The sequence below is a fragment of the Phyllostomus hastatus genome, unplaced genomic scaffold, assembly GCF_019186645.2.
Source record: "Phyllostomus hastatus isolate PE091 unplaced genomic scaffold, TTU_PhHast_1.1 phas_contig_152, whole genome shotgun sequence".
Lineage (NCBI taxonomy): Eukaryota > Metazoa > Chordata > Mammalia > Chiroptera > Phyllostomidae > Phyllostomus > Phyllostomus hastatus.
In genome coordinates this window covers 13,080,972-13,108,889 of record NW_025333622.1, presented here as the reverse complement: position 1 = coordinate 13,108,889, position 27,918 = coordinate 13,080,972, and the positions used below count along the sequence as shown (strand labels likewise).

Here is a 27,918-nt window from a genome sequence, read left to right as displayed (position 1 = left end):
GTCCTGCTCTCCACCACCCAATGATTTAGTGAGGTGAAGAGTTGCTAAGGTTGCTGCTGCAGAGATAAAGCCACACACTCTGATCAGCCGCATTAGTAATAAAGATGACCTTTGACCACCATCACTCTGTCCCCTGGGACTCATTTTCCAATGGGTTCTAAGCTCCCCTAAAATAGTGCAACGCATGGTTGACGGGGCAGGGCACTGGGCATCAGATGGAGGCTTGGCCGCCCAGAGCCAGGGCCAGGACCAGGACCTAGCAGGAGAGGAGCTCATCCAGACAGCTCTCCAGCCACCACTCCTGTCCTGGTCCCCTGGGTGCGGGGGACATGCTGCTCTGAGGGCTGTGGCTGATGCCACCAGAGGAGGAGAAGGTGCAGAGCAGATGGGAAGGAAGGTGGGTCTTGACCTCCTCCGCCTGGGGCTCTCAGCAGGGAATGCAGTCATCTCCAGCTCCCTGTGAGGAGCGCCAAGCAAAGTGGGGCACGCCGTGATTCTTCAAGTGACTGACCTGTCCTCGCACACCCTTTTCTCCCATCAGCCCCATGAGAGTAAAGCAGTAGTACCGGCCGCTCTCAACAACCTGCACAAGTCCCCACGTGGGGCCCCAGGAGGAGAATTTCCATCATGATCCCTTTCTGCACTGCCAGGCCGTCCTTGAGGGTGGTGTGTGCTTGTGCAGTAAGGTTCACGGTGCTGTCAACAGGACTGAAATGTCACTGGGAGGGGAAGAGCCCTGCAGAGGCCCATGGGCTTCCCCATAGTGGGTTGAAGGGCTAGCCACTGTTTCGATAGCTTGTTCTGAGGCTCCTCTCTCTCAAGAGGCTCAGTTTTCAGGGTGCTGATCCCTGTGCCTTGTTAGGGGGCAGGGACTGCAGCTTGTCTCTTTCCAGTTAGGTGGTGAAACCCCGAATCTGCCAAGGAAAGGGAGCTGCATGGTGGGAAGGCAGGGTGCAGTCCCCGAATAAACTCTTGGGTTGGGGATGCACACAGATGCTGCTTACCACAGCCCCTGCCTTCCTGCAGCACGGACAGAGACAGACAGACCCACAAACATAGACATGGACAGACAGAGAGACACATGCACACACGCTGTCTCTCCCGGGTCAGCCCTGTTCTGAGGTTTGCTGAGGCCCCCATGGGGGATACCCACCCACACATAATTGAACTTTTCTTCAACTGGGTCCACATGCTTTCTGTGGTGCAGTAACAGGCTGACTTCTGTCGCACTGCCAGCACCTTGAAGCTCAGTCTCCACTTCTGAGTGAACCTGGTGGCAGGTAGCCAGGTCACCGGCCGCCAGCTCCCACCTTGGTGTTTTGTTTCTCAGCCCTCAGCCGGGCCTGAGTCAGGAGAGAGGCCAGTCCTGGTCCCCAGGGGCAGGCTCCCATGTGGAGGGGCGCCGGGCCAGCCTGTGGCAGCAGAAGAGGCCTTGGAGCAAGCTCCTGGCCACGTGGCCTCAGCAGAGTCTCTTTCTCTCTATGGCTAAAGAGTCGGGGGCGGGGGGACCCTAGAAATAACTCCATTGTCTTAGGTTCCTTCTCAAAGGGGCTTGGTTGTTGTGACGGTGACGTAAATGTGAGTATAGCTGCATCTTATGATCTTTATATAATGTGGTGACTCATCTCCTAAGACCTAAAGTACTTGCTCAATATCCTCACAGCTTACCCCATATAATGATGGGGATACCAGGGGGGCCGGGCATGGCAGAGCGACTTCCCTGAGGTCCTGGAGCATGTTGGGCCAGGTACCCAGTAACCTGCTTCTGAGCCTTAGTCCTGGGTTCTAGACCTGATTGCCTGGTTAACCAAGGCTGGATATATTTGATAGAAGTGTTGCAATTTGGGCTCCCCTCATTTTCAGAAATTAGTTCTAGAATTTCTTGTTTTTGAATCCACCCCATAAATATAAAAGAACTCCTGACAGAGACCCAGTCCAGCCTGGACAATCCATCATAAAAGTTTTCAGAGCCCACAGTCAAAACTCTAAAAATACTCCTTTCCCTCCATCAGGGTGGCATCTGTTCTGGTCACTGGCCTTGGGCCTAGACGGCCTGAACGCTCCGGCTTTCTCATTCAGCCTTCGCTAAAAAAGAAGAGCTGGTGTGAATAATTTAAGCCCCATTCCCGCCCCCCTTTGCAGGTTTCTGACACCAAGTCATCATCATTTAAGCACCAACCAGGATGTGCTATTCCTGTCCTCGATGAACATCTCCTTCCCGGGTAAGTGACTTTGAGGGCCTGCAGATGTGCGGGGGAGGGGCCTGGGCATGGCAGACCTGTGTCTGTGGGCGCTGGATGGCCCCCTATGGGTGGTTCTCGGGAACGTTTGATGCCAGGCCTCTCCCTCTCTGTGGTCCAAGTTGGACGCGCCAGGTACAGACACCTGGTCTTCCGTCTTCCATCTCCTCCTGGGGGCCACTTTGAAAAGAGCCTCTAGAGCTGGAATCTCTGCATTTCTCCTCTGGAGTTTCCTCCAGCCTTTAGCTGATTAAAGATTTCAAAAGGGAGTTAAGACACACATTGAAAAAGATGCAATGAGGCCAGAAAGGCACCTTCAGGAAGCACAGAGCACTTTTAAGCTGCCTTAACCACACTGTTTGCCTCTAAGTAGGAGCTGGGTTTTAAAAGTCCTGCTGTGTTAGCCCAAGAAAGGTCTTACAGCCACCTTATTGGCCGAAACACTGAAGTGCTCAATAACTCAGGGGCTGATGGGCCAGGATGCGGATCACTCAGGACCCACTGCTTCCCCGTGCTCTGTCCTTGGCCGGACCTGTCTTTGGGTCCTTCAGAGACGGGCAGGGAAAAGCACGGGAAGAAGACTCAGGCTCCGAGGCTTGCTGTTCGCCAGGCCTGGCCCCGTGCTCCTGGGCCGGTGTCTGCATGCGTGAGTGCGTGCACTTTTCCCTGACCTTGATCTGGTGCCTCTCTGATGTGTTTTGCTAGTGATGTTGGACCAGAGAACTCGTCAGTTCTCTGTGAGGTGAAAGGGAATGCAAGCAGTGAGTGGAGAAGGAGTCCAGCAGCCCCTGTGCCCCTAGCCCTGCCTCTTGGCCCAGGGGTATGAGAAGGCCCTTCTGTTTGCTGACCCTGGGGCGAGAGGTATGCACCAGGTCTGCCCTCAAGCCTGAGGTCCTGACCTTCCTCCAGGCTCCGTTCTCCCCGGCACAGCCCTGGGCACAGGGCATGGTCCCTCCACACAGGCCTCCGACCTCGTGCCTAGCACACTGAGCCTGGAGACACTGTTTTCTTAATGGCCCAGCCTAGATGGTGGGGCAGGTCTTGCAAACGGGTCATGTAAGAAGGGAGTGAAGAAGGGGAGGCCTGTGATCAGTGGCTCAGAGAGCCAGCCTGTCACTTACAGACCCTCAGGCCTTCCTTCTGAACTTTGACACCGCTGCGGGGCGGGGCTCGTACAGGAGGCTGTGGACACAGGGAAGCAGGGTAGGGGTGCGCAAAACCCTTCAGGGCCTCCTTCAGCCACCTGACTCCTTCCAGGCTCAGTCTGATTTCTTGTGGGGACTTAGATTGGTTCTGGCCCTGCCCTTCCTGCTGATGTTTTGCAGCCTCCCCTGCCTACACCGGTCTTGGCCCTCGGGAGGAGATTGAGCCTCGGGAAGACCCTGTTCGTGCAGCAGGCACATGGGAGTCAGGGGTTGATCTGGCAGTCCCGAACTGGACTCTGGCTTCTGCCCCGCAGTCCGCCCGGGCCTCCCCTCCAGCCAACCTCCTCCCGGGAAGAGGCCCGTCAGGGAGCCTGTGCTGCTCACACCACCGCCCATGAGATCCTCTTGCCCAAACAATCCACCCTGAGTCTGATCAGGCTTCTAGACTCCAGTACCAGGGGAATACATGAAATAACCTCAAGGGATGTCATTGGAAAAGCCAGACTGGGATAAAGTACAGCACACGTGACCTGGTTCCTTCAAAACCAAATCGCAAGGGAAGAAAAAGAGAGAGAGATTGATGGGGAGTTTACAGACTAAGAGACCCAGGAGACAAAATGACCGATTGTAATGCAGGGGCCTAATTTAGATTCTGATGCAAACAACCTTTAAGAAAATAGTTTATGGGTCAATTGGGGAAATTTGAAGCTGCGTGGTTATTGCATGATATTAAGGAATGACTGTTAAATGGTTTTGGTGTGATGATAGTACTGTCATTATGTATTCTAAAAAAGGACCCCTAAGCTTCTCAGGTACACCCTGGAATATTCACAGGGGACAGGTGCCTGGGACGGTGGGGTGGGGGGCGGGGCGCCAGGCACAGATGAATGGCACCGGCTCTGGGAGGTGGGCTGCCGCCTCTGAGCGATGGGACACAGGGTTTCACTATGACATTCTTTTTATTCTTGCATAGCTTTGAGAATCACCATGATGACATCTGGAAGCAGAGGAGGACGAGAGGAAGGAGGAGGAATCGGAGGAGGAGGGTGGAGGAGGTACCGCAGCTGCGCCAGGACTGAGACTGCCCTCCTTAGCTCCTAAGAACCTGGAGACAAAGGCCAATAGCCAACCCAAGGAGTGGCCGCCCCTTCTAACCTCCCCAGGACTCAGAGTCCAGGCCGGGCCACTGTCCCTGGTGGGGTTCTCAGTGGAGCTGATGGGCGGCACCGGCCGTGGGGGGAGGGGCTCGGGCTTTGCTCCCTGAGGCCCCAGCTGGTTTCCCTCCTCCCAGCCACAGGCCTGGCAGAGTGGGGCAGGCGGCACTCACTGTGGAGAGGCAGCTCCTGTCCTCCCGGATGATGGCGCCGAAGCCCAGGAAGCCGGTTACCATGACGAGGGCGCCCGCAAAGATGAGGATGTAGGCGGAGGCGGCGAAGGTGCTGGAGGCCAGGACACTGAGGTAGCCACTCTTCTCCACCAGAGTCCAGATGCCCACGGCCAGGATGGCGGCGCCCCCCACCTGCGGGAAGCCCTGAATCAGAGCGGGTGGCTGCTGGGGGGCCACCGCTGCCATTGACTGAGCACCCACTGGAGCCCAGGCACTTTTCATGCCTCATCTCGTTTAGTCCTTCAAAGGGCCCGTGAGGATGGGGTGGGCCCCCGACTTACAGGTGGGGAAATGGACGCTTGGAGAAGCTGGTGACTGGCCCGTGGTCATACAGCTGAGCCGCAGGTGCAGATTTTGAAGCCAGGGGTGAATCCCAACTCTGTGCACTCACCACATTGTCTGGGAGCCCCATCCCCATGGGGTAGGGGAGGCGATTGCGAGTGTGGGAGGCCTTTGTGTGTGAGCCCCTTTGTCCTCTGATTCCTGGCCCCCGCCCTGCGCCCTTCCTCCCCACAGGGCTCCTTTGCTCCTGTCTGCATTCTCCAGCGGGCGCTTTCACACACCCCAGTTTCAGCCCTATATGCGCCCCCTGGGGGAGCACACAGGGCTCTTCATCTCTGCTTTACAGACAAAGAAATGGAGGGGCAGAGAAGAAATTGCCGGAGGGCCTGCCTCTGGTTAGGGGCAATTAGAGGCGGGCCAGGACCAAACTCAGGGTGCAGCCTCCGTGGTTGAAAGGTCAGGGACTCCACAGCTGGAGTTGCTCTGGGACTGCGGGAAGACTGAGCAGCAAAGATTTCTTTGCTAGTTGTCTGCTTCTCTTTCAGCCCCAAGAAGGTGGCAGGGACAAGACAGTGCTGATGAGGAGTTGGGGCATCTCCTCAGGAAGGGCACCTGGGCCTGCAGCTCGGGGTGCCCCCTGCCTGGTTTTGTGCAGCAAGGCTGCTAAGCTCAGCAGAAGTGTGTGCACCAGACAGGAGCACTAGTGCCTGCCCAGGGGCCATTTCTGCCATCTGTCCCTGCAAGGGCAGACTTCTACCTGGCCCCTGGGCTCATTGCCTCATGTAGGGATGAGATGGCTCCCTCAGATGGGTGAAAACCTCTCCCTCAGGGGCCCCCTGTGTGGCCCGCTGGGCTCAGTCCACGGATGCTCGTCCCTGCCCAGTGTTCCCATCAGCCCCAGGATGACTCTCAGAGTGTCCGCCCTGAACCTCACAGCTTTCTGTTCTCAGAAGTCACAGGCATCAGCTGGGAGAACGGAAGGTGGTTCCTGGCAATGAATATGCACCAGACATGGCCTTACTCAGCTCACCATTTCTCTTCCAAGCTCTGCTGTGGTGCCAGGATACGGCGGGGTGGGAGGAGGGCACGTGTTATCTCTGTTTTGCAGATGAAGAGCCCGAGGCTCGGAGAGACTGAGCACATGCGTGAGAGACAGCATTGGGAAGTTCCAGAACAGAGACTCCAACCCAGGTCTCCTGAGGGCCGACCCAGGACTTCTTCCTTGGATCCGACAGAGGGGGCTGCACTTGCTCTGAGACTCATTTCTGCTTTTTACATGATCTGTCTTCTTCAAAGTGTCATTTCATCCCCTTTTGGCACCTCCAACAGGTAAGAAAGAACACCAGGTGGAGGGACACCCAGCAGCATGGCTCTGAACGGAGTGGGGGGCTGGCCTGTGGCATTTCAGTCGCATCCTGTTCACATCTCTAAGGCTGACCTGCATCTTGTGACCGGTGGCATCTTACAGTTATACTTGGCACTACTTTTCCTCAGTGGTGCAGAAATCAGCGATGTATCTTAGGATACAACTGATGGCATCTTAGCTGAGCTGAAGTCCGGAACTAGGACAGGTCTGTAGACTCTGCGAGTGCACACTCCCTCTGGGCCACACGGCCCCCACAGCCAGCGAGCACTCTCCTGCGTCTGGGTCCTTGGGACTGTGTTAAGTGAGGCTTTCCAGGAAAACCTCCTGCACATTTTCTGTCTACCCCCTACAGCAGGGCTGGAAGCCTTGGGTAAGGGTCCCAAGTTGGCATAACTAGCTGTGTGATAAAGGCAGTCCCTTAACCCCTCTGGGCCTAAGTTTCTTCAGCTTTCTAGTAAGGAGCTTGGACCAGTGGTTCCCAACTATAATCATGAAGGACTCCTCTGCTTACTTTTGCCCATGGATCTTATGTTTTGAAGATTTTTGCCTACCAAATCCAGTGCATTAATTAAGTAATAATTCATTTCTCATTCTGTATTCATCAAAGGCACATGATAGTGCCAGGAAGAGAGTCTGAACAGCATGAAACAGTCAATGCGACCACAGTGAGTTGATTTAATTTTTAATTGCTATAGGCTCTTCATAGAAATCTGCACACTATCCATTATCCACTAGGCTTGTCAACCCCACAGCTCAGCATCGACTCTGGTGCCACCTCAAGGGGCACATCTGGACAGGACCGGGGACACTTACTCGGTTTGGGGACACAGAACCCACTGAGAATGTGATTTAAGAAACTGTGGATGCTTTTCCCACAGCAACAGTCATCCATTTAAAATCAAGCACTGGGGTTTGGGGGCTGGAGCCTGACCTTGGACTGAGCCCTGGTGCACGCAGCCTCTGAGGCCTGCCCCACTGGTGCTTCTCAGCCTGGCCGCAGGGCCACTGGTGCTCTGACATACTCAGGCCACCCCTCAGACCAGGTGAAGTCTCTGGGAATGGGACATGAACGTTTTAATGAGTTTCCAGGTGGTTCCAGTTGAGAACCACTGTGGAGATGTCATATTTAATAGAGGGTCGAAATGTCCCGCCACTCTCCCCAGCAGGTGTTGTGGTGCTGAACCTCATGGACATGCTGCTTCCTGGAAGCTTTGGGCCCCCTCCCCAGGGGGCAGCTGCTGGGGGCCCTTTGAACACTAGTTTAGGACTTGAACTCCATCCTGTTCCTTCTGTGCTTTGCTAGGAGCTTCGGGATAGAAGGTGAGAGATAATGAGGAGCAGAATTTTCAGTCCAAAGGATGTAAATCAGATTATGCAAGGAAAAAATAGGTGGCTCCCCCGGAAGAGGAGGGGCTCTGAGAAATGCAGCCCCAGGGGAGGGGTGGCGCTGACCCCGCCCGAGGACTGCTGTCTCCTGTGGCATTTGCCAGTCTCAGAAAGGGCTGGACTCTCACCAACAGGCAGAGCCTGCAGGTCAGCTAAGGTGACAGCAGGGCCTCCAGCTGTTGGGGAGGGCCTGGGGAGCATCTGGAGGGGCAGAAGAAATCAAGAGGTGACCGTGACTCACTAGGGACCCTCTCCCCTGGGGTGTCTCATCTGGTGGAGACACTGAGTGGGACTTGCTATGAGGAGCAAGAGGAGTTCAAGTCCAGGGGGTCTCCTGCCTGGGACCTGGTCAGCTCTTTAGAAAACAGTCTTTCCTCTGGACAGGAAATGTGAAAGCTGCTCAATGTCGGAACAGGTCACCCGAGGGTGTCTTGGAGGGGTTGACGTTGGCAGGCCTGGGAGCCAGCCCTAGCTGTACCCCTCATAACCATATGACTGCCTGCCAGATGCTTGGCCTCTCTCACCCTCAGTTTCTTCACCTGTGAATGGCGGTGCACGGGTCAAGTGCCCCTACTACCAGGTTGTGGGGGGCAACCTTCTGCCAAGACACCTGCAGCAAGAGCCTTCTGGAGCAGTGGCCTATGGCTGTCACTTGAGCCGAGGGGAGATGGCCTTGGTCAGCAGAAAGGGTGGTCAGTGCAAGGGGAAGTGAGAGGAGGACTGAGTGGGGTGGGGGAGGGGAAGTGAGAGGAGGACTGAGTGGGGCGGGGGAGGGCTGAGCCGGGGGAGCAATTTCAACAGCTGCTTGCACAGAGTTGGTTCCACAGTAGTTGGCTCCTTACAGAAAAGGGGTTGGTTTTCTGTGAAATATTAACTACGTTTTCAAAACCAGAGTCCATAGCCAATTAGACAGAAAAGCCTGCAGAGGTGTGAAGCTGGCCCTCTCACCAAGAGGACACAGGCAGGCCAGGGGGGCGGGGCAGGTCACCCAGGCCGTGTAATTTTAGAAACCACCCATTTATAGAAAAGAAACACTGCCAGAAAGTCGCTCATGCCATTGTGAGGAGAAGGATTAGCCTGAGTGGTCACACATGCCTGGGACCTGATAGGCGTCAGGCAGCATACCAGAAAAAAGCAGGCAGAACATGTTCAGCCACCGCAGGCTTTTCCTGTTAGGGAACAGAAGGTTCTCCTGGGCTGGGGTCTGGGGGAGGGGCCGTGGGGCGGAGCAGGGGTCAGGGCCTCAGGGGCGGGGACGGGAGGATGTTGGGAAGGAGAGTGCTATGCCTTCAGTGCCAGGGGAGAGCCTTGTGCGGCCCGCGTGCGGTGCGGTGTGCCTCACCATGAAAGTGTCTGCTGGGCCCTTGTAGGTGCCAAGCACCAGGCGGGGCTGGAAAGGTTTCTGGGCAGGATGTGTGTTCACCCATTTAGAACCCCGCTTGTCATCTGTGCTCCTCCCCCAGCGTCTCACTAACAGCAGCCCTGCCTACCCAGACCTGAACCCCGCCCCCTCCTTGCAGGATTCGTCCAGGGCTGACCCCACCCAGCTCCGTCAAGCCTCTTTGGTCCCCCGCCCCCTCCCCCTGTACCTGCCTCCGGCCTCTGCTCAGCTCAGGCCGAGGCCAGCTGGTTGTGCTCCAAGTGCTGAACCACCTGGCATTTCTAGCGAAGTCGTCTCGAGCTCGCCAGCACCCAGAGCACTAAACCCAAAGCCCAGTGGCCTTGGGCCCTTCAACAGCCAGGCTGAGCCTGCACATCCCTTTTCTGCTGCTTCCCTCCCTCCACATGTGGGCTTTAGTTACTATGAACTAAGTAGTTGCTTTTCCTGAAAACATTGCAGATGCCCAGTAACTATGGTAATAAAGCAGAGTGGTGAAGAGGCCAGCTGCCTGGTCTGAGTCCCCATTTTTTTGCCCTTCCTCTTCGGTCTCTGGTTCTCCTGGGCTGGGAGTTCCTTGGCCTTTGGTGTAGCTCTCAGCATGAGTGGGAACCATGCCTGGCTCCCCTCAGAACCCCAGCCCACACAGGGCCTGGCACGCAGGAGCCGCCACAGTGCGGGTGGACGGCAGCTGGCACTTGTGCAGGGGGCTGGGGAAGTGACGCTGGAGCTGCCCTCACTGCCTCTGTAGGCCGAGTTCTGCGGCAACATTATTAATTCTCTTCCTTAGTTTCTGGCAGTTTTTAATTTCAGGGGGAGTCTGAGTGTCAGAGGGGAACAGACTTTTCCGCAGGTCACCAGGAAGCCCTTGGAATGGCCTGGGCAGCTTGCACGGGCTGGGTTCCTAATGACAGCCTAATGCTTCACTAATCTCTTTCTCCTTCAACCGGCATCCCCGGGTGCCTGCTGGACCAGGCCCAGTGCGGTGGTGGGGCCCAAGGCTGACACTGACCCTGCCCCATGTAGCTTGCAGGAGAGGGGTGGGGAGACCCTGACTAACCACAAGGGGATGCCCATTGTCAGGGAGAGGCCTGGAGACAGGGTCTGAGCTAGGCTCTGTCCCCTGGGGCTGGCTGAGTGGCTTCTGAAGAATGGCTCCCCATTCCCAAATCCAGAGTCAGCTGAACCCAGGGCTGCGGCCTCTGGTGTATGCTGAGCTCTCTGCTCCCAGGGCTGGGGTGGGGGTGCACGACGCTCCAACCACCCCCAACTCTGTTCCGGAGCACAGGTGAGCTTGTGTCAGGGACTGTGTGCCACCTAATTAATGAGCAACACCTGCAGCACCTGATGAGCCTTTCTCCCAGCTCACCCCACCTTCCTGTGGCCTTGGCGCCAGCTCTATTTGTGGGGAATCTTCAAGGATAAGCTTGTTATGCTAAAGGCCACTTTCCATTGCAAGGCATTCTTTTCTTGGCTCTCTGGCTTTAAAGAGCCCTTGATAAAATAAATCAGAGCACTACCTCCCCCCCTTTCCCCATACCCACCTACCTTTGCAATAAGGGCAGAGCTCTTGGGACTTACTGAGTTGGGAGGTAGCTAAAGAGCACCTGTTCCTCTTTCAAAACTGCTCAGAAGCTGGAGAGAACCTGCCTTGTCCTGTTGCTGCCTCCACTCCTAGCAAATCATTCTGTCATCCCTACTAGCTCCATGCCTTGTCCAGGTTTCTATGGTTACACTTGTCACAGCATATTTGCTGTATTCGTTACTTTGCCTGTCTCCCCTTTTAGCCTCTCAGTTACATCTCATTCATCTCAGCATTCCCAAATGAGCGTTACTCACTGTAGGCACCCAGTAACTCCCTACGGAAGGAGGAGGAAGCGCAGGAAGGAAAGAGGGAGGGAAGAACAGAAGAAAAGAATTGCATCTAATGCCTTTTATATTCTGGATGAAGAACCTAAGGTCCAGAGAGAGAAGACTGTTTCAAGGTGTCTTTACTAACCAGAGGAAGAATGGGGACTAGAATGCAAAACCCTAACATCCAGTTTGGTGCCTGTTGTACCACCTGACCTGCTGGCCCCACAAAGCTCCTTCACCCATGAAGCGAGCCACCTGGGGTTTGGGCCACAGCCAGGCCTGGAGTTCCTGAGTTCACAGGTGTAGCTCAGAGCTTCATCCTTGATGGGTCTCATCTGCAGTGGCCCTGTGCAGACCGAATGTGTCCCCCTCAAGTGTGAGCCTGCCCCCCAGCACATCCTGCCAGCACAGAGGGGCCTTGTGACTTCAGCACCGTACGAAGAGGCACAGCAGGAACACTGGCCCGGTCCTCCTCCATTCCTTCTCTGATGACACGCCTGTGGGGCACAGGCAGAGGCCGTGTCACACGGGACGGTGATGGGCCAAGCACCGGGCTCTGTACCCTCAGGAGGAAGCGAGCAGAGGCTCTTTCCTACCTGTGGCCCTGAGGGTCCAGGAAGGATGCATGGATGCTCTCCAGCCCCCTCACTCCCCTGGTCAGGCTTGAGTCCCCCAGCACCTCTGCCTCCTGTCTTGACCCACGTCCTCTTTAAGGGGCCCCACAGGTTTCCTGGAGGCCCGGCCCCTGCTGGCCCCCGGGGGAAGCACCAGCACCTCCACCAATGCCCCCAGCAGGGCACTGGGGAGCGGAGCAGCCCCTGCTCCCCCAGTGCTCGCACAGCCTGGCTCATCTCCTGGGAGTTTGGAAAAGTTTTGATTATTAGCACAGCCAAGCAGATAATTAAAATAATAAATTAAACAACAATGTTGCAGGGGTGATGGGCATGGAGTCATGTGGGAAATGGGAGGGGAAAGAAAGTCCCATAGGATACTGTCTAGGGTCATGAAGGAGGCGTGAGAGTGTTGGCATTCTTGGTTTCTGACCCACAGTTATACCCAGGGGAGCCTGCCCTGCTCTGTGGAATGGTTGCCATCAACACAGGGTTAGTCTCAATGCAAGGTGGGGTGTGGTGGGAGTCAGATATAGAGCAATGATGGAGGGTGGGGCTTGGGCGTGGGCTGGACGCTGGGGTTAGGAGTCCAGCAGTGGGACAGGGCTTAGGCACAGGCTGTGGGCGTCTCTTGTGGCATTGCCTAAGTCTCACTTACATTCTTCATACTCTGCATGTGTGAACACCCCTCCCAACCATGGATGCCCCGTCAACCCTTACCCTTGGGGACATGGTTGGGTTCCAAGTGAGCATCAGAGCATGGACCCGAGTTTGTGACAATGAGTCAGTGGTCAGTGGAGATGGGGAGAGCACCAGACTCTGAGTCAAAAACCCAGAACCTGCACAGAAGTCTGCCAACCATCTGAGCCTGTTTTGTTATCTACAAAATAGGAGAGCAGATAATTACAGAGTGGCTGTGAGAACCAATTTGGAGTATAAAATGATTGATAACCCTCAGACTTTGCCACAGTGGCGGCTGGTGTACACTTGATTCACAGTCTTGTCAAGAGCGCCAGGCCTAGAAGGCGGTCACTGCGGCTGAGTGGTGCCACATCGGGGTGGCGGTCACGGCTGCTCCCACCCTCCGACTGCTCTGGGCTGTGCAAACTTTGGAATACAACCCGACAGGGCTGTGAAATAAATAAATAAGTGTGGTGGGTTGTAACCTATGCTGAAAAAAGAAACAAAAACAAAACCCCCCAAAACAAAAAGAAAAATAAAACAAACAAACAAAACAAATACCACAAAATAGAAAATATCAGAGTGTATCGCACACAGCAAGGACAAACTTAGTTTCATGAACAATGCTTGGTATAAGTATTTCTTTTGCTGGCATGTAGTTTTTACATGGGGCACAGTCCCTGAAGTCTTAAAGCCAGTGCTCCAGACAGAGAGAGCCGTAGAGAGGGGGCACACCCTCAGTACCCTCAGTCTAACCCTAACAGTTGCACACAATAGTGGGCACCAAGTATGTGCCAGAGACTGTGCTAATTGTTTTTCTAAACAATATTAACCTTTGATTCTTACAGGTATTGTCATCCCTATTAAATGTATGAAAAAACTGAGGCTCAGTGAGATTTCATGACTTGCCTAATGTTTTATAGTCTGCTCAGGTTGCCATAATAAAATACTGTAGCTGGGTGGCTTAAACAACAGAAAATTTCTTCTAATTCTCATGGCTCTGGGGGCTAGAAGTCCCCAGACTGGCTGACCTGGTTTTGCTGAGGACCCTCTTCATTGCTGACAGACGGCCGCCTGCTCACTGTGCTCTCACGAGGCCTTTCCTCTGTGCATGCTTAGAGGGAGATTTCTCCCTTCCTCCACTTGTGGGGCCACAATCCGGCTGGACTAGGACCCCACGCTAATGACCACATTTAACCTTAATTACCTGCTAAGTCCTCATCTCCAAGTACAGTCACATTGATGGTTAAGATTTGAACATACGAATTCTGAGGGATCACAGTTCAGTCCACAGCACATAATGTCACATGGCAAATAATACTGGGATCTGAATTTGAACCCCAACTGGAGCCCCACTCTTCCCAGAATGCTCTGCTGACTCACTAATCCATGTATGCTCCCAGAGACACTGTAGGAAAGGGCAGGACTTAGAGCTGGAGGCAGCAGAGCCAGGCAGCCAAGCGCACAGGCTGAAGGGGCCAGAGGGAGCTGGGATCCAGCTCCGGGACTTCGGGCACATTGCTCTGCACTCTGTAAAATGGGGCTGTAAGAGAGTTGTTCACAGTGTCAGCATGCCGGGAGAATTAGTAGGATGGTGCAAGTGGAAGGACAAGCAGAGAGGAAGCCTATAGCAGAAAGTCTGTGGAAGCTGGGGACTCTCTCCACTGATACGTTCCAAGTGTCCAGAACAGCACTGGAACTTACTATGTGCTTAGTAAACGTCACAATTGTCATTAGTGACCAGACTACCTGGTTTGTGGGCACCAGCTTTGCTTATCACCATTATAATACTCTGGGCAAGATGCTGAACTGGGTGAGCCTATTCCCTGTTGGCAAAATGAGGATAATAGTGACTCCGACCATCAGAGCTGATGTGAGGATCACCAGATAGTCGAGGAAGGTCTTTACCCAGGAGTGCTTCACAAATGCTGGGCATCACAACCAGCGAAGAAAGAGCTAGGCTCCCTAACCCCTCTGTGCTGGATTTTCAGAGCATGGCAAGGTGATATTCGATACAGGAACACTGTTCTGGAGGATAAGGGAAGTTGGAGGGTTCACCCCAGTCACAAGCCAGGAGACTTGACCCCTGCTGTCCAGGGGTAAGCAAGCTGTCCTCACTTACTGTATCTGTGCCTCACTGGTGGGTGAGGAGGTGAACAGTCTACTGGCAGGCACCATCTACGGGCCCTGGCGGTGGGGGCATTATGATTCTATGAAGAAGGTGGAAGGGTGGGAAGCCTGTGGCTAGGGCAGCAACCATCAATGCAGACACTAGTGGGGCTATGTGTTGTAGGGGAGCTCAGGGGGACGATCAGCAGCTGGACTCGGGGGTGTTGTAGGGAGGGAGGGAGGGAGAGATCCTCAGGGACAATTCCCCAAATCCTGAGGAATTCTGGTAAATTCCCAGGGACTTGGTGCACTGGAGAATGTAGTATTGTGGGAGAGATGGGCCAACAGTGTGCCCATATCTACTCCTGAGATCACAGCAGGTCCAGGGGACAGATGCCAGGAGCCCAGGACTGCCAACAGGTCTGGGCTTTCAGAAACCCACCATCCTCAGAAGGAAGATGAGGCTCGGCTGAGTGGGTCCCTAGGAAGCTGGTCCATGCCCAGCCAGGCCCCAGGTAGGGCTATTTTTGACTCAGAGTAGGGGGAATCTCTATGGGGGACGCTCCCCTCACTGGTGGCTTCTCTGGGAACACGACTGCTGCCCATCTGCCTGTGCTGCCACCCACACGTCCTTCTTCTCACCAGTCCCAAGGAGTATGAACACCCAATAGACAGACTCTGAGTCCACTCTGGCTGCAAGGGGCCCTCATGAGGTCACATTTAGGTCTGCTCTCTCCTATAGGGACCTTGGCCCAGCAGGACGTGCCCTTCTGTAGATATTCTGGCTAAGGAACTCGCAACCGCCCTCAGCCCCCTCCTTGCTTCTCTCTGTGCCCAATGTGCATTGTCTACACTGAGCCTGTACCTCCTGACCTCTACCCCACCACTCCCCTGACAGTGCTCTCACCACAGCTGCCAGTGGACTGTGTGGCCAGACCAGTAGCCACTTTCTAGGCCTTAAAATTCTTGATGTGTCCTTTGCCCCTCCCTGCTGTCCAGCTTGTATGACACTGTTTCTCCTGGTTCTCTTCCTACTGTTCAGACTCTCCCTCCTTCAACCCCTCTAGGTGTATTTCTGGCTTTGCCTGAGGCTCTCCTGGTTTCAGCACTGAAACCCCACAGCTGAGAGCCCCTCCGTCCAGGGCGAATGGGGATCATTGCTCACCCTAGACTCACCCTGCCCAGCTGGGTTGCTCCATGTCTCACTCTTACCTCTGCTGTCTTCTCAGAGTCCCTGGTCTCCTAAGGGTGCTCACCCATTTCCATGGCTGCAATCCCTGTCTGGCGGGGCCGATCCCCAAATGACACCCAGAGCCATGAGCTAACTGCCCAATGAGCATCTCCGCTCAGATGTCAAACTCACCACGCCTATATCTGACCTGCCACTTGGCCTCCGTTGCAATGAAGAGCTCCACCATCCCAAGAGCTATATATTCTAACATTCCTCCCCTCTTAATCTCATCTAATTAACGAACCAATCTTGTCATTTTACCTCCTAAATCTCTCCACTGTCTCTAAGCCTTTCCTTCCCCAGTCACTCCCACAGTGTGGTTACCACCATCTCCTGTCCCAGTCAGGACAGAGTCTAGAGGGAACGTCAACAATGGCCATTCCCGGAGAGTGAGTATTATGGGTTGAATTGTGTCCTCCGCAAATTTGTTCCAAGTCCTAACCCTACTATCTGTGAATGTGACCTTATTTGGAAATAGGATCTTGGCAGATGTAGTTAAGTTACAATGAAGTCATCAGGGTGGTCCTAATGAAGAAAAAATGCCACGTGAAGACAGCAACACAGGAGGAAGAGCATGTGAGGGAGGACAGAGGCAGAGATCAGAGGAGTGATGTAGCTGCGACCCAAGGAGCGCCAGGGACTGCCGGCCACCCCCAGAGCCAGGAGGAGGCAAGGAGACATTCCACCCAGGGTCTCACTGGAAGCATGACCCTGCTGACTCTCTGACTTTGACTTTGACCCCCAGGGTTGCGAGACAATAAATTTCTATTGGTTAAAGCCACCTGGCTTATAGTGCTTCATTTTGGCAATCCTAGGGACCTAATATAGTGAGACATGGGAAATTCTTATTTTCTTATTTATACTTTTCAGAATTTGAGCTTATTTGTATTGGATACATAAGACTTTATGATCAGGAAAATCATACTTATTCTTTAAAAATAATCCTCACTCAGCAAGAATCCTAAACTCACTATTGGATTTATGTCTGAGAATTGAAACCATCAACACAACTTCACTGTCCCAAGAAACACTTGCCTACGAAGATAAAAGTTACAAATAAAATAAATTTATTCTTTGTTTCAGGAACTTTGCAAAAAGCATCAAGATATTTGACTTCTTAATATCATCAAAAGGCTGTCTACTCTCCAAGACTCTTTGTAACACCTGCCTTGCTGTGTCCCCCAACCCTAAATCAGTGGTCATTTGTAGTCAAACCAATTTCATTAATCCTAATGAATCTGAAAATGCAGACGAATCCCATCCCTGCCTTTGCCTTTCTGAGATCTTCCGAGACTCTGTCAAGGGCTGCACCCTTTCCCATAGTGAGCAGGCATCTCGGCTCTGCCTCATCAGCAGATTGATCTGGTAGTATTTTCAGGCCTTCTACATCCAATATATCTGAAGTAATTGAGTTTATCAAATGCCTTCTATGTGCAGAGACTGAGCTAAGCACTTAATATATACCATTTCATGGTATCTGCTAAATGAACTGTTAAAAGAGAAGCTGAAGCATATTAAAAATTTTAAGAGTTTATTTGAGCAAAAATTAATTCAAATCAGGCAGCATCTAATCTAGCAGATACAAAGAAGCTCTGAGTCTACAGAATGAAAGACTTTAAAGGCAGGAGGGAGCCAAAGTGAGAAAGTTACACCAGGCAGAAAGGCAGATGGGTCATTGCAAGGTTGCTCTCCTTTAGAAGGTGGCAGGGGTCCATCAGGCAGGTGACCTCACTGTGGCTGGTCAGGGGGGATCCCCGACTGCCTGGTGTAAGATTACATTTCTGGGGGAGTCAAAAGTGTAATTAAGTGAAGTCTCAGTTTGGAGATGTGGGGCTTGGCATAAGTGACTCCATTTTGGGACCCTTGTCTTGGTTTTAACAAAGCCCAAGAGTGTAGAAACGATCCCTGTTTTGCAGCTGGTAACAGACAGGTAACATAAGTGGTGTGCCCCAGGCCACACCATTAATAACAACAGAGCCTAGGTCTGGCTGACCACAAAGCCTGTGCTCTGAGTACTCTGCCTCTCCAAATTCAGTGAGGATAACTCAGAGTACACATACTCCTATGTCTGACTATTTTTGGGAACTTGATACTCGCTTCCAATTATCCTGATAATTGCCTTAAGTGGACAGACTCCACCCTGGAAGACCTCACCTGGCAGGTTTCCTGAGGGGAAACCCTGTAGAGACCACTCCCATCTCACACAGAGGCAGCCCCAACACCCAGGACTTTCATCTCTCTGCCCAGGCCTGAGACTGTGAGCCATGAAAGGCAAATGGGCTTCGATGGAAAGCAGGCAATTACTTCAGGCAGTCCCTTTGCCCACAAGGCACAGGTGCGACAAGTTAACAGGAAAGAAAGAGTTGGACCCTTCGTCCAGCCAGCAGGAGCACGAAGCTTGTTCTTGTGTCTGTGCACCCTTGCCCGACTCCTGCCAACTGCAGGCCAGATTCTTTCTTCTCCTCAGCAGCAAATGTACATGTTTGCTTTAAAGTAGGCAGAATTTGCCCATGGGTGGTCTTTGATTCGGAATAAATCAACCTCAGAGTAGTGGCTGACAAGAAACAGAGGCAGCTTGACTCATTTGGCATTGGGTAGTGGTATATGTGTGCAGAATTCACTTACCCAGAAGAAGAAGTTGAACACAAACAGCAAATACTTCAGGTAGACAACCAGCCAGTCATCCTGTTCAGCCTTGTAATGGGCCATGGCTACTGGGCCTGCAAAGAAGACACAAATGCTGGGCTGGAGGTCCATGGAGAAACTCCTCACCCTTGCCAGAGCTCCTTGGCAAGGTGCCCGCCTAGCCAGGGGAGTCTGAGGCTATGAGTGTGAAACCGGGAGCAAAGAGCAGGGAAATGCAAATACATGGAAGTGAGTTGGGCAGAACTTTCAAGATCTTGGTTCTGTCCTTTTGACTCAGGTCTAACATACAAGTCTTCCTAAAGACGGTGCACTGGTCTTGTGGTGTTCTTATTCTCTCCCCGGTGTCATCAGATTTGTAGGACATGAATTTACTTGTCTTACACACACACTCATATATACACACACACCATACCTACTTTGCATCAGAACCCTGTACTCTGCATCATTTCAATAGGACCTCTGCATGCATGGGTGAGGCATAAGCCCCAAATGACAGTGTCTGTGTTGGAAAGGACTTTGACAATTATCCACCCCAGCCCACCTCCCCCTGTACCTCAACTTTCCAAATAAGGAAGCAGGTTGGCAGGCTTAGTGGTCTGGCTAGATGAAGTCCAAGGGCTCTGGAGTTTGACTCCCCGAGATCAAACCCAGATCTGTCATAAGACGTGTGGGACTTTGGACAAGTCCTATTCTTCAGTGTCCTCGTCTGTACATGGGATAACAATGATACCTACATTGTAGGGTTTTTTGAAGATTAAGTGAGATAATCTATGAGAGGTGTTTAGCATATCTGTGGCCCATAGTCAGTGCTCAATAACTGTTAGCTATTATTGTTACATGTAGCAGGCATCTGAACCCAGAACTCTGGCCCTAAAATTCCTACTCTGTGCCCCATGCTTCCTTTCCTTGTCCTGATGCCCACTGATGGGCTCTCTGGGAACTGTGATATCAGCTGATGACAAAGGTGGAGAAGGTTCACTGTGCCCAGGGCCCTGTTTGCTTCTCTGTAAGTCTGAGCAATAGCCTGTGTGGTGTCTTCTTCTCCTGGGGCTCCCTGCCCCCAGCACCTGCACATACGCTCCCATACTCACAGAGGGGTGGCACATCCCTTTACGGGACCTCTTTTACTCTAGAACCAGCAGTGAGGCATTGGTCTGGCCCATTCCCACCCCTTCTCCCTCATTCCCCACCTCCATTTGGGCCCTCCTTACCACCCTGTTTCTCTCCTTGGCTGGTGCTGGGCTATGTCCAGATTTTTTTTTCTCCTCAGCCACCACTCTGCCTTTTATTTCCAGCTCATGGACTCCTGGGACAGGGAGAGAGGAAGAGAGAAAGAAAAGGTGGCGGTCTTCTTTGGCATTTCTATTTGCAGACCTTGAAGAGGCAATTTAAGACTTTTAGTCTTCTTGTTAAAAAAAGGCAAAACCCATTTTTCTCCAATTTAGTTCAAGACATAGGGTGATGGAAAAAAATGCAAAAGGAGAAAAAAAGGAAATCTATAAAAAAAGTTTAAAAAACGGTGATAGATGGGGGCAGCCAGGTGACCAGAACGGAGCTATTACACGGCTGTTCTGCAGGAGGTGCTGACAAGGGCACCTCGGGGCCACTGCGGGCCATTAGTAAATGGACAGTTTGTTTGGGGCCGGCCTCTCCTGTCTGCATTCTGTCCTCCATTTGCCCGCCTCTGCTCCCAACCAGGGCCCACTGGACTCATGCCACAGAACATTCTCTAGACCTGCAAACCCAGGGGTCAGGACCCTCTAAAGGAAAACTGTATTTTATAAAAGGAGTTCGGGCACAAGGCAAGGTTTTTCAAAAAGAAACACATTTGTAATGGCAAAATTCCAGTAACTGGTGGCAGAGAAGATAGAATCACAGAATGTCAGGGCAAGGGGAAACCTTTGGGCTTACTTTAGTTCAGCCTTCTGCAGAAGGAAGGAGGACATAAACTCAGGTGTGGGTTAAGACGTGCATTTTTAAATGACCTCTCTGAAGTCACAGGCTAATGGTTGAGAGCAGTTTCCTATACCCATGCTCAGTGCTCTTTCCCCACTGCACCCCACTGTATTTGGGGTCCTGTGCTGGGCTGGCAGATGCCCCGAAGAAGTCTCCGTTCCAGCTAGGAGTCAGACGCTTGGATCTGAAAGCTAGCCTGTCATTTCCCCACAGTGTGGCCTTGGCCACGTTACTTAATCTCTCTGTGGCCCCACTCTTTCTTTTGTCCTCTCTGTTCTTTTCTTGGTGTGGTGTGGGTAACAGAACAGCCATGGGCTTTGGGGACCTTTGACTAGCTTTTTTCCATTTATAAAGACACTAAATGGAGAACCAAAGTGGCACCTTCCCACTGAGCACTACTAAGGGGTATGTGTGTCTTCTGCTCCACATTTTTTCTATTTTTCTTTCTCTCGTTCATGCTTTTAAAAACATATGAGTTTTTTAATATAAAGAAAGTTTTTAGATAGTGAAGAAGAAGAATGACCTGGAGAACTTGTTAAAACACAGATTACTCAGCCCTACCCCTGGGATTTTCAGAGTCATTAAGTTTGAGGGGGGAGCTTGGAGAAGTGACCCCTAGGAAGGGTGATCAGCCATCTGACTGGCCCAGGACTGAGGGATTTCTCTGGATAAGATACATTCAGTGCTAAACTGGATAATCTTGGGCACACCGGGATAGTTGCTTACCATGCTCCCAAACGCTGCTGATGCTGGGAATCTCAGGGCCACACTCTGAATCAGTGTTCTCCAAAGTCCCTTCTGGTTCTGCAAGTCCATGACCCCGAATGTAATCAACCTCTGTATCTGAGCAGATGTCACTGAGTGGGGTGGGGATGGAGCACCACATTTAGGACAGTTTCTGATGAGATGCCAAAGAGTTCCCAGACAGCTCAGGAATGCAGCCTCAGGGTGCCCGCCCCTCCAGGCCAAGGCTCTGACTGTAGAACAAAGCTGGGATTCAGGGCAGCCAGCAGGCTAGGGGACTGCTAATGGCACAGTCAGGGCCCACACTGTAGGACATCTCAGAAAAGCAACTGCAAATGCCTTGATGGTGAAGTGATGGATTTGGGGTACTTCCATCAGGGCCAGACATGGAGAGTCATGGGCTGTGAGACTTGGGCATCATTGTCTCTTCTACTGCCCCCACCCCCAAGTGAATGGAATGCGTCTCCAAGTGAAGAGATGAGGGACATGGAGAAAGAGCCCAGCTGGCTGGCCAGATGTGTTGGTTAGCAGGGTATGGCTCCGCAAGGGCTGGGTGTCCAAGAGCAGAGTGGACCACGCTGGGCAGTGGGTGGGGGCAAGCTGAGTACTTTCATAGGGATGAGTGGCCAGATGCAGGTTGGGGGCAGGCAGGGAGTACTTGGGAACTGACCGATGTACTGCACATAAATACAAGGCACTGTTGGCCCCTGGGCCAGCATCATCCTTCATTTGTTCAGCAAACAGGCACTGAGTCCCCACTCTGTGCCGGGACCGTACTCAGAGCCACTGGAGTTAGTCCTCACGGAGCTCACGGCAACCTTGCTAGCACAGAGGAAGGGGCATTGATTCCACCAGGCTGGGGTGGGGGTGGAGGGGCTGAGAGGGGCCTTTAACCTGATCTTTGAGGACAGGCAGAAAAGGAGTGAGGGCTGCTCTGGTGGAGGGAGCAGTGTGAGCAAAGGTCTGGAGGAGTGGCAGGGCCAAGGGGCCTGGGCTGCAGAAAGACTGGAAAGTCAGGTTAAGGGTCTGGGGCAGTCTTGTGCACCACAAGTGGTTGTGACTTTTCCACTTTCCCACATGCTCCATGCCTGGGATCTCATCAGCCTCTTTTTCTCTTTCTTCTCCCACAAGCAAGAGCACAGGTTAGGGGTGCCCTCTCTATTCCCTAAGGGGAGAACACCCCATACCAGGGTGGGGTGGGTAGGCTCCAAGGGAGCCTGGTGATTCTAAACCAAAGACAAAACCAGACCCCACCCCCACCCATCCCACCCCTTCAGTTAAAAGAGTGTCAGTTTCTCCCTTTGGGTTCTTGGCCAACAGAGGCCCTGCTGCGTGATGGCCAATGACAGCTGGGAAGGAGACAACAGTCTAGGCGGGGTAGTGTCTGGTTTTGGCTCCTAATGAAACCTGGTTGCAGTCCTGCACATGTGGCTCCTTCCCCCATGTGTCCCCCGTGTGTTCCCTGTGCAGCCAGCCTCGTCCTTCTTTGTCCTCATCTCCCTCTTGTTTAATTGTCACCCTTTGATGGATTCCCGGTAAGTGGATAATCCCTCTGAAACAGTCGCAAAAGCAAGGCTCCCTCAGACCCTCTGACAAGACAGGTGGAAGCAGCCAAAGGACTTCTAGCCCAGCCCCTTGGAGAACTGAGGGAGCTGAGTCTGGGGGTGGGGGGTTGGGGAGCAGTCACCCTGCCTATTGGCAGGCCTCCTGCCCCCTGTCACCATGAGTACCAACAAGATTGTGATTAGCTAAAATAATAATAATAATAATAATAATAATAATATAATTTACTAAATGTAACTAGGCACTGAGCTATATGCATTAATTAATTTAGTACTTAAAATAATCCCATGATGGGATTATTACCCTTTTTACAGAAGAGGAAACTGAGGCTCAGAACTAGAGAGCGGAGAGACATGAGCAGAGTGGGTACAGTTGTTTTACTTTTTTCAGCACAGTTCCAGTTTGGGCTTCTCGCAGTTTCCTTCAGCTTGGCAGCCTTTGGTTGAAGCCAAGAAAGAGGGAATCTTTTCTGGGCAGAGACCCCAGTCCCGGCTGCAGGAGGTGGCAGGGACAGAGCGTCTGACTCTGGAAGGATGCTGGGCCAGGAGGACCATGGTAGCTGTCACCACAAATATACCAAACTACTTGGGGAAACATGCTGGGAGGAACCACACTTTTTCCCTGGTCCCCCACCTCCTCGACTTCCTGGCTTGGGTTCCAGGGGCTGCTGGTGCTGAGTAGTGAGCCGGGCCTCTGGGTAACCGTGGGCTTCTTCTTTTATATCATTGTGTTTGTTGTGCAGGTAAATGAATGCAGGCAACTCTTTTAGCCCAAATTTAGGGTTTGATTGCGAACTACAGCATCAGGTGGATGGTGCTGCAGGTGGAACTTGAATTAAAATTCCAAACTAAAAATTCTTAGTCTTTATGCCCTGAGATATGTTTTCCTAAGTACATGACTCTATTTTTTTACTTCATTTGCAAGTGCTAATATGCATTACGTGGATTAGTCAGGGCTCCACTCATAGTCTTAGACAGGTGGTTTGGCTCTTACTTATTCTTTGCACTTACACATGTACAGAGTCTTGGAAAGTTCTGCCTGTGGATGGGTATCACCCTTTGCTATGTTTTTCCTGGGTCTTTGTTTTAAATTGCAGTCTGATCCATGAAATGAGGACTCCATCAGTGCTTATGACAAGAATCAATGAACAAATATAACAGTACTAGGAAGCAGGTTAGAGTATCTGGCTGTGCATACCAGCTGTCACCTGCAGCAGTGTGACCCTGGGCAAGTCACATGACCTCTCAGGCCTCAGCTTTCTCAGTATAAAGGAGCTGATGCTGGTCAAGCTTTGTACTCTTTGCAGGGTGGTTGTGAGGATCAAATGAGATGCAGAATTTGCAAGAACTGTGTGCACTGTAATTTTATGGCCTCAGTATCACACAAGGGTAAAGGGATTATTAAACCAACTCCTTGAGAGCTTTTTGAATGAAAGACAGCATGTGGGTAACCCTATAGAATATATAAGTCAGAGGCCATGTATCTGATAGCTGGGGACACAGTCTCAAGGCCTCTGCACCTAAGCCCAGCCTCCTGCTAGTGGACCCTCTTGCTAGATGGTCACAAGAGACCCTGTCCCCAGGTGACCATGAAGAATCCACTAGACCTTACTTTAACAGAGTTGGTTGGTTCAAATAGGAAAGCCATTTTAAGAGAGGAAGATACAAATATTAATAATATTTTAACTAAGGTTAATATTTAGATGATCTTCAAAATCATGAGAACCTATCAAATAACCAGTGGTAGAGAGAGGCAGGGTAAGAATTATAAAGAATTATATTCTCTGTAGAATAGGGAAATAAATTGAGGATTACACATTGGGAGGGAAAGGTAACTGACAGTGAAGGGATCTTTTCCAAGGCTTATCCTGGAAGCAGCGCACTTGATACCAGTAAAGAGCTTCCTGGGTTTCTACTCACTGTGTTTAAATTTGCACCTATAAAACTATATTCAGCCCTGGCTGGTATGGCTCAGTGGATTGAGCACCAGCCTGCGAACCAAAGGGTTGCTGGTTTGATTCCTAGTTGCAGCACATACCAGGGTTGCGGGCCAGGTCCCCAGTGAGGGGAGTGTGAAAGGCAACCCACACACTGATGTTTCTCTCTGTTTCTTTCTCCCTCCCTTTCCCTCTACCTAAAAATAAATAAATAAAATATTTTAAATATATATATTCTAACATTATTTCTCTTAGTCCACTCTTTTTCATTCATCAACATCTTAATTTCTGAACTCTGTTTCACCCAAAGTGTCCCCAAAATGCAGCTTTTGTATAGCCTCCTAATAAAGATCAATAGGTTGGCCCAAGGTCCATTTGAAAGGCTTCTAAACTCTCCTACATTGACCACCTGAAATTTTCCAGTTTTTAATGGCATTTTGATGAAAGTGTGACAAAAATCATTTTAGTTAGATAAATCTTTCTTGAAAAGTAGTCATGGCTGAATGTTATCACTCATTTGTATTTTAGTGTTAATTAATCAGATAATTTCCTGTTTTTCTAACCTTATAAAATTAAAATTTGATAAAAATACAGTAAAGTGCAGAGATCTTATGTGAGTCTCTTTCAAAATGAATATAGGCCTCTTAAGGCTATGTATTTCCCTCTAAGTACTGCTTTGGCTGCTTTCTGAACATTTTGATTCGTTGTATTTTCACTATTTTTTTCAAAGTATTTTCTAATTTCCATTGAATTTCTTTTTTGATCTAAGATTATATGTGAATTGCTTGATTTTCAAACATTTTGGGAATGTTTCAGTTGTCTTTTTCTTGTTGGTTTCTGGCTTGATTCTACAGTGGCTGAAGACTATGCTCTATATGATTTCAGCCCCTTGAAATTTGTTGAGACTTGTTTCATGGCTCTGAAAAGTTTCCTTTGGTGAATGTGCCATGTGCATTGAAAAGAATGTATATTCTCTAGTTTTGTTACTTATATTATTAAAACATATATTCCTACCAAAAAAGAAAGATTAAAAAAGGGGGAAAAAGCAAGAGTTAGAGTAAACATTAAGCACCTCATCTCAGTTCTCAACACAACAAGGCACTATAAAAGGAGCAGAGGGGATGGAAGGAGGTGCTCAAAGGCAGGGCTGCAGCCTGGGAGCCTGTGGATGGGTGGGTTGGACTCTTTGGGGCTGCATCTCAGGGCCTCTGTCATCAAAGCTGGGCTAATGACTGGTAAAGCCCAGATGGTGTCAGATGTCACACTTTCCTACTCCTTTCCCCCTTTGACTTAAGGAGGAATGGCCTTGCACCTAAAGTGGGTTCCATTCCCACTTCTGTTTGTAACTTGCTCTGCAACTTTGGGCTCAGTTTCTGTCACATGTAAAACTGGAATAAGTCTATCTCCCTTGCTGGATTGGGTACAGATGCAGCTCCCTTTCAGGACTTAGAACTGGCTTAGTAATTTCTGGTTACCTCTGCATCATCTAAGGCTCTGTGTATTTCATCAAGTGCCTGGCAATAACAATAGCTAATGCTGATCATGTGCCACATACCTGGTATGGTTCTAAGCACTGTAAGTATTACCTCTTTTAATCCTCATAATAACCATGAGTAGGCATGGCCATCACCCCCATGCTGCAGGTGAAGAAAGGGAGACAGTTTATGGAGCTTGCTGAGGCCACACTGTTAGTAAACCAGGGTGGGATTTGGAGTCAGACAGTCTGGCTTCAAAGTGGGCTCTTCTCAGGGGACCTTGCATTCCAGTTTGCCCACAATGACAGTTTCTCCAGGACAATCCCAGCTTAACTCTATTGTTTTGGCATGATTATTGAAGTGTCCCTTTGCATTTAAAAAGTATCCTGGTTTGGATGTTCAATCCTGGCTCTTCACCACTGCTATACTGCTTGTCAAAGACAGTCAGTATTCCTCAAGCCTGTGACTCTTTCTGCCACATCCCCCTCCATGTGCTGAAGGTTTCTCCAGCCCTCTTCCTGCTCTACACTCACTGAGGGTCACCAACCCCTCCACCCAATCAATTAAACCTATGGCATTTGCCTTAACTACATCATTTGCTAAAATATGACCTCAGTTCTGTACTCTGAACACCCACCACAGCTTCAGCGTGTGGGTATCAGGTGTCAAGAGAATGAATGAACGGATGAGCACATGTACTATGAGCCATGGGAAAGAACCTGCACTCTGTAAGAGTCATGCAAATACTTCTCATACAGTCCCCAGGACACCCAAGTCAAAGGTGATGAATAGGAAAGAAATAAAACTTACAATTCTATGGCCTGAACCTATGCAGACATGGAGGACAGCTCTGTGAAGCTGGTTTAGCACGGGCATCAGCAAGTCCACCAACAGAGCCTCCCAGGAAGGCTGCACAGGTCAGCCCAGGAGGCTCCTCTTGTCTTTTTCTCCCCAGAGTTTTCTCTGTGCTCTCTGACTTGTCCTCTCATTTCCTTCATCTTTCAATTCCAGCCACAGGTGAGAAGCACAGACAAATGTCCGTGATGCATCAAAGTAGAAAATCTTTTTGGAAGTAAATGGAATGAGGCAGGAATGGGAACAGGACAGTTCTCCTGGCAGGAAACCCCTGGGGCACAGTCAGGTGCTCCCGAAAGGAGTCATATCTCCAAAGAAACCACCCAGGAGGGGTGGCTTTGACAGGCATTGGCAATGAACATGCATGTGCCCCTTCTCTGAGCCTCATTCCCTCTTTCCCTCACCTTTGCTCCATCCCTTAAAGATGCTCCAGCAGAGGCTGGGAAGGCCAGGAGCCCCTAAGGCCACCCCAATGGGATCTCAGTGCTGAGAAACACACGTGGCCTCCTCCTGCTCCTCCTGCAGACACCTGGCATCACAGGCTGCAGAGCTGTGAGAGATTGAGTGTGTGCATGTGCTGGATCTAAAAGCGGCTCACTGAATAAACAAACACTGGATCCGAGGGAGGCAGGTCATTCTGCTTCTGTTCCAGAAGTCTACGATTTTCTAGTCATGGAGACAAGGTGTTTTAGGGCCCTGAGAAGCCATCTCTGGCCCCAGTGTCTTTTCCAGACTCTCTGGTCAGCAGTTGGACACCCCAGCACCCTGCAGCTTCAGCCAACAAATAGTGTAGGATCCTTTTAGGGGCCAGGCCTCTCATTTGATGGTCTCAATGACTCAGTGAGGCAGGAGCATCACCTCTATTTTATTTATACACGAGTTGCCCAGGCTCCTCTGGCAGACCCAGGAATTAAGTGCTGGAATCTCAAATGTCCTCACCAAGGCCTCATAGGTCTGACTTTTAGCAGGATTTGAAGAGAGCAGTCATTTCCATCTTGAGTTGATTTCTCTGTCCAGGGTTGGTTCTTGGAGCACCGAGATGCCTCCTGAGAAGCCCCCCCGCCCCAGCAAGG

General features: G+C 51.2%; 1 protein-coding gene across 3 annotated transcripts in view; it reads right to left on the bottom strand.

Annotated features, from left to right (window-relative positions):
• The window catches only part of TSPAN11 (tetraspanin 11), a 61,554-nt gene that overhangs the window by 19,844 nt on the left and 13,792 nt on the right, over positions 1 to 27,918 (bottom strand). For 2 of the 3 annotated variants that reach the window (XM_045830659.1, XM_045830661.1), the window contains exons 2-5: positions 20,999 to 21,129; positions 19,528 to 19,622; positions 18,296 to 18,390; positions 4,713 to 4,904 (exon numbers count right to left, since the gene is read on the bottom strand). In XM_045830659.1, coding sequence (XP_045686615.1) covers positions 4,713 to 4,904; positions 18,296 to 18,379 — 276 coding nt within the window. In that variant the 5' untranslated portion in view covers positions 18,380 to 18,390; positions 19,528 to 19,622; positions 20,999 to 21,129. The remainder of the gene's footprint in view (positions 1 to 4,712; positions 4,905 to 18,295; positions 18,391 to 19,527; positions 19,623 to 20,998; positions 21,130 to 27,918) is intronic. The other variant, XM_045830660.1, reaches the window with a different exon arrangement.